The sequence below is a fragment of the Belonocnema kinseyi genome, chromosome 5, assembly GCF_010883055.1.
Source record: "Belonocnema kinseyi isolate 2016_QV_RU_SX_M_011 chromosome 5, B_treatae_v1, whole genome shotgun sequence".
Taxonomy (NCBI): domain Eukaryota; kingdom Metazoa; phylum Arthropoda; class Insecta; order Hymenoptera; family Cynipidae; genus Belonocnema; species Belonocnema kinseyi.
Window position 1 is genome coordinate 35,222,533 of NC_046661.1, and position 13,090 is coordinate 35,235,622.

At 32.8% G+C, this 13,090-nt stretch overlaps 1 protein-coding gene across 3 annotated transcripts in view; it reads left to right on the forward strand.

Annotated features, from left to right (window-relative positions):
* The window catches only part of LOC117172413 (DNA repair protein complementing XP-C cells homolog), a 79,035-nt gene extending 66,430 nt beyond the window's left edge, over window positions 1-12,605 (forward strand). The window contains exon 8 of one of the 3 annotated variants that reach the window (XM_033360323.1): window positions 12,110-12,605. In XM_033360323.1, the coding sequence (XP_033216214.1) occupies window positions 12,110-12,113 (4 nt within the window). In that variant the 3' untranslated portion in view covers window positions 12,114-12,605. Of the gene's footprint in view, window positions 1-5,430; window positions 5,503-5,726; window positions 5,827-12,109 lie in introns of those variants that run through there. The other 2 variants (XM_033360322.1, XM_033360324.1) reach the window with 2 other exon arrangements.
* The last annotated feature ends 485 nt before the right edge of the window (window positions 12,606-13,090 follow it).

The following is a 13,090-nucleotide window of genomic DNA, read 5'->3' on the forward strand; positions in this document are numbered from 1 at the left end:
TGGGTCGCTCCGTGTTCTTAGGGTCCACGAGGCTTTTGCTGGATCGTCGTATTGATTCCTTTACAAACTGTAACCACCTATCTCACGGTTGTGAGACGTGGTAATGGCTGAAATTTTACCGCGATTTCTCTGGAAGCGGGTGCAATTTTTCAGATTAGCACCCGCTCCCGGCGAAATCCTGCGGTTGTCCTTATGACAAATTTATATATATATTCGTGTTTTCTATTTCTTCCGATTTTCTCCGACTCAAGCCAACTAGTCCAGTATCTCAAACCGGAATTTATCGTGCATTGGTGTGTGTACCCTTGTGACAGTGTTATGCACTGTGATACCCACGTCTGGGATTTCCCCCTTTGGATTACTTCTACACCCAAAATTACCAAACAACTAAGGATTAGCCTGCTTTGTGGGACGTCCAGTTCAATTTACACACCCTTTCTCTCCACTACTACGCAGAGGTCACAGTGGCCATTGTGGTAAACTGGCCCTAATAGCACGGAGCGTTCCGGGAACGTGCCTGGAACGTCCGTGGGAACCTTCGGAACGTTCCACTGAGACCTGAGGGGAACCTTCCATTATTATTATTATTTTTAATATCAATTATTTCATAAACCGTAAGAGATAGGTAAAAATATATGTCATTTTTGAGTTTTGAGTACCGTATATACTAAATTGTAATATGATATCTACATCATTAACTGACATTAATTTTGACCTATCACCGACGGTTTATCCGATATTCATTAATAATAATAACAATAACGATCATTTATTCTTTGAACGTTCCAGTGGAATGTTCCTGGAACGTTCCCAAGTGGCGAACATTTTACACGCTCAGGGATCGTTCCAAAGGTTTCCGCGGAACGTTCTCGGAATGTTCCGTGCTACTAGGGGGACCTTAAATACTCCTCATTGATAACAAATCACTGGTAAGCAATGATTATAGTCATTTCTAAAAATTCGTTTGTTTGAACTCCTTAGCCTACAATAAATCTGATCCTTTTATTTGAAGGTATTGGCCCAGGACTAAACTCATCTTCCGTCAACTTCGTGCTGTATATAAATTCTATTTTATGATTGTTTATAATAAATTACTTGCATATATTATTATTTGCAACTCTCTCCTCCTCCCTGTGCGAGATCTTCAATTTCAACTAAAACGAGGAACCTAATTTAAGAGGAAGTATTTTACGGTCTTCATGACGTAACATGCAACCTTTTTATGGTCCTTCGGCCGGAAAACCAAAATAAAAATTATTATTCGCCACATGGATGCATGATTAAAAAACAATGTAATAAAACCTCCACAATCGCCTTATAATACGCCGATCTGGTTTGTTAAAAAAAAAACAAGACTCACAAGGAAAAAAGAAATGGCGTATGGTACTTGATTTTAGGAAACTGAATGAAAAACATTTTTGGTGATTCATACCCTTTACCAAATCTTCATGATATTTTAGACCAGTTAGGATCTGCTCGTTATTTCTCTGTTTTTTATTTTATTAAGTGGTTTCCATCATATTAAAATGGATCCTAAAGATGAACACAAAACCGCATTCTCAACCCCTTATGGACATTATGAATTTGACAGAATGCCTTTTGGTTTAAAAAATGCACCAGCAACCTTTTAACGAATAATGGATTTAGTTCTAACGGGACTTCAGAGAACGGAACTTTTTGTTTATATTGATGACATAGTGATTTATGCTAATACTTTAGAAGAACATGAATCGAAATTTAATAAACTAACGAGTCCTTTACGGAATGCAAATCTTCATTTACAACCCGACAAGTGCGAATTCCTACGACACAAAGTAGAATATTTGGGACACATAATAGATCAAGATGGAGTGCGACCTGATCCAAAGAAAATCATGGCAGTGAAAGACTTCCCAACTTCTAAAAATCAAAAGCTTATAAAACAATTTTTAGGGTTAGCAGGATATTACCGTAGATTCATAGAAAATTTTTCTAAGATAGCAGCCCCAATAAATCAGCTCCTTAAAAAAGTTACATATCATTGAATTAGACCGAAAAACAGCAACAAGCATTTAATATTTTGAAGGGTAAATTGTGCCAGGACCCACTATTAATACGACCCGATTTTTCAAAACCTTTAATTGTAACTACAGATGCATCAGGTTATGCCATAGGCGGAATAGTTTCGCAAGGTAAAATCGGTAAAGACCAACCAATTGCATATGTCTCAAGATAACTAAGCGATCCTGAATGTAAATATGACACATAAGAAAAAGAGGCTTTAGCGATAGTCTACTCTGTAATATATTTTCGTCCTTATTTTTACGGACGAATGTTTACCCTCGTTACAGACCATAAGCCCCTGATTTAGTTTAAAAATGCTAAAGATCCTTGTTCTCGAGTATCAAGGTGGCGATTAAAGCTGGCCGAATATGACTATGATTTAGTCTATAAAGCAGGTAAATCAAATATTAATGCAGATGCGCTTTCGAGGAACCCCGTTCTGGGAGACGATGAAACCGTAGGAACTAATATAATTTCGGAAAATAACTCAACAATTGAGGAATATAATCCTATCAATTATGAGAAATTCATGAACTTCGAGAACCATACAAATTCAGATTCCGAAGAAAATATCAAATTGAACAGCGAATTTTCGAGGAAAAAATTTCCAGAATTTCTTCATAATTTAATAAGTGAAGAATTACTAAATGAAATACAAAATGAAATTTTTGATAGTCAAATACAGAAGCTTCTCTGCCTTCCAATTTTACTTTTAATTCCAAAAATTATAATGAAAAACAAACCTCTCTGTCCAACTTGGAACACTCTGGTTATAGGAAGGCAAAAGAAAAAATACAAAGATCAAGCACAAACCTATGAAAAAATTGAAAATCAAGGTAAGTCTCATAAAGATGGTGAGGAAGAATACTTACCTGCATCGCCTGCTGTCAAAAGGACATAAGGTAGGCCCAAGAAAGCTGTGCTCACAAATTTAAGCAACCCGCAAGCCTTGAAAAAGAGAGGCAGACCAAGAAAAGAGGTAACTACTGGTGAGTCTCTGAATTTAAAACAACAAACGCAGACAAACTTTGAACCTGAAAATGAATCTGATTTAGATACGGAATATGCTAATTATTCAAAAAGCAAATGATAAAAAAGAAAATTTATAAAAAATCCAAGGCAAAGCCTGCTACACAACAAAAAGAAAATGAGGATGCAGATAATTTTTCAACTTCAGAAGATGAGGTTCTAGAAGAAGAAAATTTTCTAATATTTTCAGATGAAAAGACTTTGTCGATGAAGAAAATATCCAAGAACTTGCGGAGCCAGAAAACTTTATTCCAAAAGGAAAAAACGCGAAAAATCATGAAAATTTTCAGGAGACAAATGAAAGTCATTTAGAAGATAATAAATCACCTTCAGAATTCCCTCCTTTAAATACCCAATCAAATGAACATACACACTTACAACAGAATGTCGTTGAATGTCGTGATCAATTAACGATGCGCAAGGATAATTGCTCTTATTTTGTTGCAACTGAAGATTCTCCACGGGATAATGGATCAAGAGCTTTGTCAATACGTGGTATTTTACCAAAGTTCGGCCGACTCGAGAAGGGACTTGCTAACACAATAAGGAAAGGATAGCAGTATCATATAGTTGCAATGCTGGAATTTAGAAGAAAAAAGTACAGGTAAATTTATCCGATCAACTCGTGTATCAGCAAATCAAGGCAAGAAGCAATGTTGGCTTGAGTACTCTTTATCGGCAGAACATGGATTTAGTTCTTAATAACAACACATCATCAGAATCATGACATACCTCAACACCTGAAACGAGTGTACCATCAGCAAAGATATGCAGAAAACGATATGCATTGTGCTCGCCATCAAAAGATCGAAAAGTTAAGAAAGCCTGTTTGGCATGCCATAAAACGCGTGCAACAAATATTTGGTTAACACAATCAAGTGTCGAAACTTTGCACAGCTGCATTATAAATTTAAATATAATGTGATCATAAAATGTAATTATGAATAAAAATGATCAAACTTCTCAGTTTTTTCTATACATTTATTGGAAAGAAGAGTTTGAATTTCAACGGGCCTGAGAGGCCCGGATTGCCTTTTAACGTCACGATTTTAGCTTGCCATCATAAGGGTTAAAGAGAAATTGTCAGACACTTTAAGCAATATTAAACTTGCAATACGTTCCTTACATTCAACATCAGCGAGACTGAATTTACGATCTATTGGTATCGTAAAAACGAAAATTATTATATGTACGAGAATAGTTCATTCTCCAACGAAAGAACAGTGAACTCAATTACTTGAACAGGCACATTATTCAGCTTTAGGTCATAAAGGAGTTACGAAAACTTATAATCGAATTCGTCAGAATTATAATTGGGAAAATATGAAAATTAATATTTAGAAATGTTTATAGTTTGTTTTGCAGATGGGTAGGTTAATGATTTCTCCGGTCGTGTATTTAGTTTTACTTTAAAATGATTAACAGTTTATTCAAAGGAATACTGCCGTCTTATACACATTCAGAAATTTCAAACTAAATTAGACAATATAATTTTTGTTAACGATGAAGACCAGTTACGATCTGATCGACTCTTGATCAGTCTATCCGCGACGCGTCGCTTGAACACTTCACTCGTGTCGTCTGAAATCACGCAGCTCGCGACTCTCACCGGAAACTAATTTCCTCCGCGGACTCACGGGGACATAAGCCAACAAAGATAATGCGCTGATCGATCCCGAACGATCTCCAGAATCCGACTAACTCGGCATCTCAACGACAACTCCCTCCGCTTGCACACGCGCGCTCTCTAACCCTCTTTCTCGACGTTTCTACAGAGTGACAATTGAATACAACATAAGTCTTGCTCTGAATAATAATGTTTAAAATTATGAATATTACAGAAATATATGCAACAGTGCTTACAATGTCAAATTAAAAAATTAATCTTAACCATCTCTCTTGAAAGATCACACCACCTGTTAGACGAATATCTTAAACAATTTATTTCAAAAACTTCCGCTTGGGGAAGCTCTATCAAAACAAGAAAAATTGCACACTTACGACGATTACCTGGAAAATTTTATAACAAAATTATATGAAATGAGACCTCAAGCGAGATAAAATTTTATTTCGGCTAAAGAAAAGTAAAAAATATATCACAATCAACAAGTTAATCCATTAGAAATAAAAACTGGAGATAACGTATTTTTATCAATTGGAAAGGAACCTAAGAAATAATGTCATGATCAATATAAAGGACCTTACGAAGTCATAGAAATATTAGGAAAAGGAAACGTGAAAATTGACATTAAAGGCAAACCTTCAGTAGTGCACGTCAATAGACATAAGCGTTCACATATAAAATGCTAAACCGTTAATAATAATAAAATGACAAGCTCTTATCATTTTAAATTTCAGATAAACCCCATTCATTTTCAACGTATAGACTCTCTTATCGTCGTTTTTATGCATCAAATTGATCTGCTTATGTTATGGCCATATTTATTTCACACGGAAATTTTCGAAAGAAATGATAGTGATATTACTGAATGGGCACAAAACCTTAGCAGCATAGAAAAAATTAGGGATATAATCCTCAAAACTAAAACAAGAGGACCAAAAGCCTATAAAAACTTGATTCTGAGTCTTCAATTATCGGATCACGGAGTTTTAGTAGACGTATTGAAATATATGCAGTAAAATATTTATTTCAGACAAATGGATCCAATTCACCGCAAACGAATAGATGCTCTTATTGACGTATTTGCTTATTGAGTCGACATGATTGTTCTCTGGCCACTTTGAATTCAAACTGGAATTTTTAATCACGATGATTGGGGATTAAAGTTCAAACTGATCTCAGACCCAAATTGGTTCCATTGGAAAATGCTTGACAATACTGTAATACACAAGTACATTCTACAAAAGAATGTCCTAGGAATATCATAAAAAAGGTTGATAAAAAAACACAAATCTCGCCCGCTACTCAGTTACGAAATTCTCAATTTCTGAATCGACTTCTTCGACCTTTCTCGAAACAAACTCCTAGGCCTAAAACCACTCAATTATAAAAACAGTTTTTTATAATAACTTTTGTTTTCTTTTTACAGGCTTTCGAGAAACAAAATTAATTCAAAACTCCAACTTTCGCCTGGTATCTTATTGATATTATTCCTTGAAACCCCATCTGATGCGACAACCTTGTACATAGATTCTCTTTTTTCGAACTCATTAGGCGTTTATCTTGAGATTATTATGGATATTCAAATCCTTTCTGTAGAATATCAATTTTTGTCCCATCTAGGCGTCTTCGAACTATATAATTTCAAACATCAGATAAATGAAAACTATAATAAGTTCATGGTAGGATGTACGGAAAGATCTGACGTTTGTAATGCGAGTAGTCATAAAATTAATATCAAATCAATGACTTATCTTCCTATATCTCTCTTTTACGACAACTTTTAGAAGCCCTCACGCATACAGTTACAAACTCATGGCACCCTCTAGGCTTTCCCAACTCTTTCCTTAATTTTAATCTAAACCTCTCTACTTCTATTTTCTTTAACATTCTTCCGTTTTCAAAAATTAAAAATTTTATTGTAAAAAAACTATTTATTTTAAATGTTCACTATTCCTGTACCTTTTTCAGATAAATTCCATCTATTCAAGCCGAATGCATTTCCTATTTTCTTGGACATTAATAACAAAAACACTTTGTCAATTCACCACAAACCTCAAATTTCTTACCTTGCCCTTTCATCAAGTAATGCAAATTATTTCATAGCAGAAGACCAGTTTATTAAATCATGCTATCAAACTGACATTGGAAATTTCTGCTATGTCAATTATCCAATAGTCAACACTAGAAAAAATCCTCTCTGTGAAATATCCATGATCACTAAAGCCAAACCCTATAATTGTCAATTCTTTATAAATATTAACAAATATTATTTTTGGAGTCCATTACAAACTCATTATGGTTGGCTCTATTCAACCTTTTTCCCCAAACTATTTGAATTATACTGCCCTGAAAAACCAGACGTTTTTATTGATATTAAAAACACCGGAATAATACAAATAAATCCAGACTGTAAAGTAACCCCTGAAATAACATCTTATTATCCAAATAAAAACTTTAAAATATTGGATTCTTCAATTTCAATACAAAAATCAACTCTTTCACATTCTTCCATCAGTTCTTTACTGTACAATTATTCTATGCAACAACCTCGGTTACTTAAGAGAATACTTTTAAATTTTGAGGAAAAGGAAAACATGCCATTATCTTTTCTTGAAGACGAAATATATATCCTAGAAAAGCTTTTTAAAATTCAACAACTTTTGCAAAATGACGAAGCGTTATATTTTACAACTCAATAAATCGTATTAATTTTAACAGCGATAATGTTACTTACAGTAATTATACTTGGATTAGGGTAAGAGCACCAATTCTTGGCAACCCCCCCCCCCCCATTGTTGGCCCCCTTCTCTAGATTTTATGAAATAATAAGAGAATAGAGATAAATAGCAAATTGTTTTTTATTTTTTTGAATAGTGCAAATATTTTTTCGTAGTAATATGTATTCATCTTAGGCTTAACAATAATTTATGTGTTCTGAAATTACAAAAATCAGCCTTGTTTCCAGACTGCCAAGAATTTTCCGGTTAGCTAAAGTAAATCTTTAGACAATTGTAGTTTTCAATTGACCCCTGGCAACTTTATAATTAGCGAAAGTCACTATTTTCTTTTCAGCACATTTCGAGGAAATGTTAAAATTGTTAATAAACAAATAACGAAGATTTAACTATAATTTATTTAATAAATAATAGGAGGTGCCAATACATTTTCGATTAAAAGCACTGTATGTAATTCTTGGCACCCCCCTGCCAATAATTGGATTGTATGTTCTTGCAATGATTTCTATTCTTGGCATTCGGAAAAAGGATGGTTATGTTCGTTTGTTGTTGTGTAAAATTTAGAATCAAAGACCGAATTAAAGGTACAAACAATATTTTAAAGTAAATTACTAAATCGGCACTTAAAAGAATGAAGTAAGTAATTTTATTTAGTGATATATGTTATTCAGAAATAAGAGTAAATTCGCAATTTAGCAAACCACAAATTAGTCTAATGTATCTATCACTCACAACTAGTCATTTACATATAGAAAAGGAATCTCGGTTGTCATTTTTAACACTTCTGGAAATGTGTTAAATAATAATAAGGCTGATTTAAATAGTGTAGAAAGAAAAGAAGTGTTTTGCAACCAGTTTTCAGGTTAGCATGAAACTGATGAAACATTATACGATTCTGCAGATTTGAGACGAAAAGCGATTTCAACGTAACACGTCTAAGAAATTGCATTAAAATATGTAAAAACGGAAATATGCATGATTATTTGCGTTTTCCTCTAACCCCAAAACGAAAAGGAAGGCACATGAAGGCAAAAGGCATCTATGTTTTCACATCGCAGGAATGAGATTAGAAATTATAAAAAATAAAATAAAAAAATATATAAAACTAAGATTAAGGAAGTTATAAAGCAAAAACGAAAACGGCGAAATTAAATTTTAGAAAAAGCTCAAGAAGATAGAAATAGAAAAAAGTTAGGAACCAAAATGACTATGAACTAAAAAAAATCAATTTTCAAATATTAAGGATCTGATTGATTTTGCTGAAAGAGTTACTAGAAAAAGAAAGTTAAAAGCTAAAGACACTAACAAAAAAGAAAATCAATTTTCGAAAAAAACTGATCCTACTAATTCTGCTGAAGCAGTCAAAAGAAGCCGAAGATCATAACCTCTAAATTTGGACTAGATAGATGCTGATAATTAAGTAATTTAAGCCAGACTATATGTTTATAAATGAAAAATAATTGATAAACAATGTTTCTCTTCACTATTCACTTAATAGTAATACTATTAAAGTTTAGTTTAATCTGATTCCTTCACTATTTCATCTTCATATGACTAGGGTGCCAATAATTGGGGCCTTCCCTGTCTAGAATTGCGTCAGTCCTACCAAGAATTGCATTTTTAGGCTAATGAGCTAATTTTAATTATTTTTTCAGTTTCTAATATATATTGAGGTAAATAAAGCTTAGAATTTGATACCCTATTATATTAGCAATGTACATATTATTATTACATTTATCACATGTACAATTTTCGACATTAATTTCTTTCTCAGAGCCTGAAGTTTGCCTTAAGCTGCCAACAATTGGGTGCATTACCCTACTTATTTTTAAAATTAGAAAAATTAATAAAAATGTTAAAACCCGAAAACCAATTATGACTGCAATAAGACACAAAATTCCATTAAGTTTTACGGACAAGCCTTAACTTGACGAAATCAAATTTCAGTATTAAAACAAAAAAGAAGGAAAATTAAGATCTAGGATTGTATGATCATATACCAAGTTACTTCTAAAACAAATTAAATCTAAGAACCACAAAATACAAAAAATCCAACAAAAAGATATATAAAAAAATATATACAAATAAAACAAAAATAAAAAAATATATATCAGGAAAAAAAATTTTATCACAAAATAAATACATATAATAATTTCTGTTTTTACATTACAAACAAAAACTTACTATTTGACATAATTGAATCATAACTATAGATAATGTCGCTTAGTTATAACTTCTTAAATTATATTAAAATTATTCACAAGATTCGATATACTTTAATCATAATATCACATTTTTTAACACTATTTTTTCTAAGCAATTATATTTACACTATTAACAAAATATAAAACATATTTACGGATTTAAATTAAGACTGTCGTTCCCTTCAGGGAAATTTCCCGATCCACTCGAGATAATTTCAATGTCGGCGTTTGACTTGTCCATTTCTCTTGAGAATTCCCACTCTAAAATGATAAAAATAATAATCAATATAATTTTTTTTTAACTATATAAACTGCTGTACACCAACATTAATGATTAAATTAATTCTAAACTCACTCTAACAACCTCGGAACCTCGATATAGCCATCTCATTCCACCTGATGAAGAGTTTCGGCTTCTGGATTTTTCTTGAACTTTTTAGAAAGTGGCGCCGAATACTCGTCAAATGTCATCCTTCTCCCATTTGCGATTCAGGCGGAATTTTTACGGTTAATTTCCAACGGCATGTCCATTTTTTTTTAAATGTTCTCTGACCATTCTTCAGCCACCGAATAAGTCTTAAATTTTGAAGCTAAAATTAATCAAATTGAGAAAATAAAATTCTATGACCATTATATAATAATATTCTTAAATTCAAAATAAAATTTATAAGCTTACTTTTTCTAATTTTCTTTAATTGGAAACACGATAAAAATGTTGCTCATTAAAAAAAAAATCCATCAGGCCCGTGATTTATAAATTGACTTCTGACCCTATTCATCAATTGTAATTTTTCTTTTGTCCAAAACTTTCCATTCATCTGGACATTCAATGTCCATATTTTGAAGGAATACAATTATTTTTTCATCTTCTAAATTCCGGAATAATTTGTTTATTCGTTTCTGATCAATATTTGAAATCGCCATTATGATCAAATTAGCCGCCGGAACACTTTCTATACTATTATTGTCCATTGTCTCACCATTTTTTTCACTACTATTCGCATTGTTATCATCAACCAAATGCGATACTTCATTTAAAATATTTTCAAAATCCTCACTTATTCTTTCTTCCGCGTTTTCACCTACTTACCCTTAATATAAAAAGAATCCAATTGATCTTGACTCATGGTTTATTTTGTTTGTTCTCTCTATGATCACGGTAGAACTCTGATAGACTAAACTCTGAATCCTGATCAAAATAAGAGATCCCAGAAAAACCAAATCTCAAAATTCTACGACTTTTCAATCAATCTTTTTCCTGCATTTTCTCTTCTTTAAGTTAGCTACTATTTTTTGTCACAAAAATCCTAAGATATCTGTTACCGTTAAATCCACATTATCTCAATCAACGGGACTCAGTTTTATTACACTTCCCGTAAAAAAAATTCCATCTCGGACCACATTACATATTCAATTTTTTTTATATAGCTATCGATAGGCAACTATAAACTTTCTATACAAACTAAATAATAACTTTTGTCAATGATAACATTATTTTTCATAACACATGTATCGAAAATTTGACTTTCGATGCCCACGTAGCGGGTCGAAAGCTGTGTTTTCATCCCTAGCCTAGAAAGTAGAAACAGGCGACTGCGAAAGTAACTTTACGCCGTAACCGGTATCGAAAGTATATAAATTCTGCTTTATCTGCTGTTGTCTGCAGCCATTCTCCCTCTTATCGAACCTCGTTTCGAGAATAGAGGCTAACTTCAGTCTCCACCTTCGATCCTGAACCATCGATGATTTCAGCGATAACTGTAGCGTGCTCGTCTCGCCACAGTTTTCAAAATAAATAACTTAAACTTTTAATTTGTTTTGTGAATAACCTAGAAACTGTTATTATTAATTTGTATTAAAAAGAGCAATTTTTCTTTTATACAATTCAAATTTTCGCGGAACTTTGACTAGAGCAGCTTGCAACCTCCCCATTGCACTTGCGTTAGAGCAGAGCGAACAGAACAATCAATAACTGCTTATAACCTTATCGATATCACGTCTTAATTGGTAAACAGTGCACAATCAACGAAAATGTCGGTACTTTGTTCTGTGAAGCTTATCGGTAAAGTGCAAAACAGTTTTTTTTTTACTTCTTATACTTATACAATATACTATTTAATTACTCTCCAACGTGTATTCTAATCTCTATCTGTCATTGCCTACGTATTTACAAACAATAACACCTTTGATGAGGCGCAAAGAAGTTTCAGGCATCTCAAGTCCAATTTTCGATATATACACCTTGTAAACACGAATTCAAATTTCATTGTTGCAGCGCTGCATATGTAAATAAATTGTAAGTAAATATCTACTATATGTCGTATAAAAATAAAGAGTAAATAATAAACTAAAATGAAAACGTTTCTCTAACTACTGGTCTAATAAAAATCATCTACTATAAGACCATATAGTTTAAATTAGTTCCCAATGCCATGTTATCTACAAATACAAATATCGATGTTTCTCTTTTACAGATAATATGGCAAGGGAAAGAAAACTCTCGAAATCTTCAGCTGTACAAACCCTTAACGAAATAAGCATCCAATAAGATTTTCTGAAACATACTTTCTTTGTCAAGACATTAGGTCGCCACGCCAAATTGCCACCGTTTGCGGCGAAATGCATAATGCATACAAATAATGCGAGAGAAAATGCTGCCCGCTATATGTTAAAAGCGTTAGCAGCAAAATTTGTGTTATGCGAATAAAATTATACTCAGTTAACAGTCGAAATTCATGCTAATGCAAATATGCACATAATTGCCGATGCACAAGTTTTTACAAATAAAATAAAATTTTACAAATGGTTGAACGCATGTGCAAAATGTTATGAGAGAGGACATTTAGCTCCATATTGTTTCCGTCCACGTAAAAACTATAGATACAACATGCAATTTTGAAATTTAAGACACTAAATGTTATATAATTTTGTATTCTCCGTAGTTATATGTTATTTTATAAATATAAACTAAAGCATGTGGAATAATTATGTCTATTTCTTTAATCTAGTATTTATGACGAACCTTCTACCATACGTTCGAACGTGCACGTTCACATCATGTGGGACTCTGAAGCCCCATCTGAATGCTTCATCCCGCGTTCGATTTCGGGGGGAGGTATCACGTCCCGTGGCGTAAAAATGTATTTAAAAAATAACAAAATTTTATATATTTATATATTTTCATGATTATTATAATAAACACTTGATAAATATAGAGTAAATATTGTTTCAACACGTTGTAAGCTAACAAGAATAGATGTAGTCAGAACATTGTAAGTAGTAGCGTATAGACAATAGATATACTCAGCACTTTGGAGATTGGAGAACGCATCTATAGATATATTGAACACGTTGTAAGCCGTATAGTTTATCTATATATGTACATATATTCGTGACGTATGCGTACACAGTGACGTCTCAGTATGTAGAGACGTGCATTAGGCCCTAGAAAAACC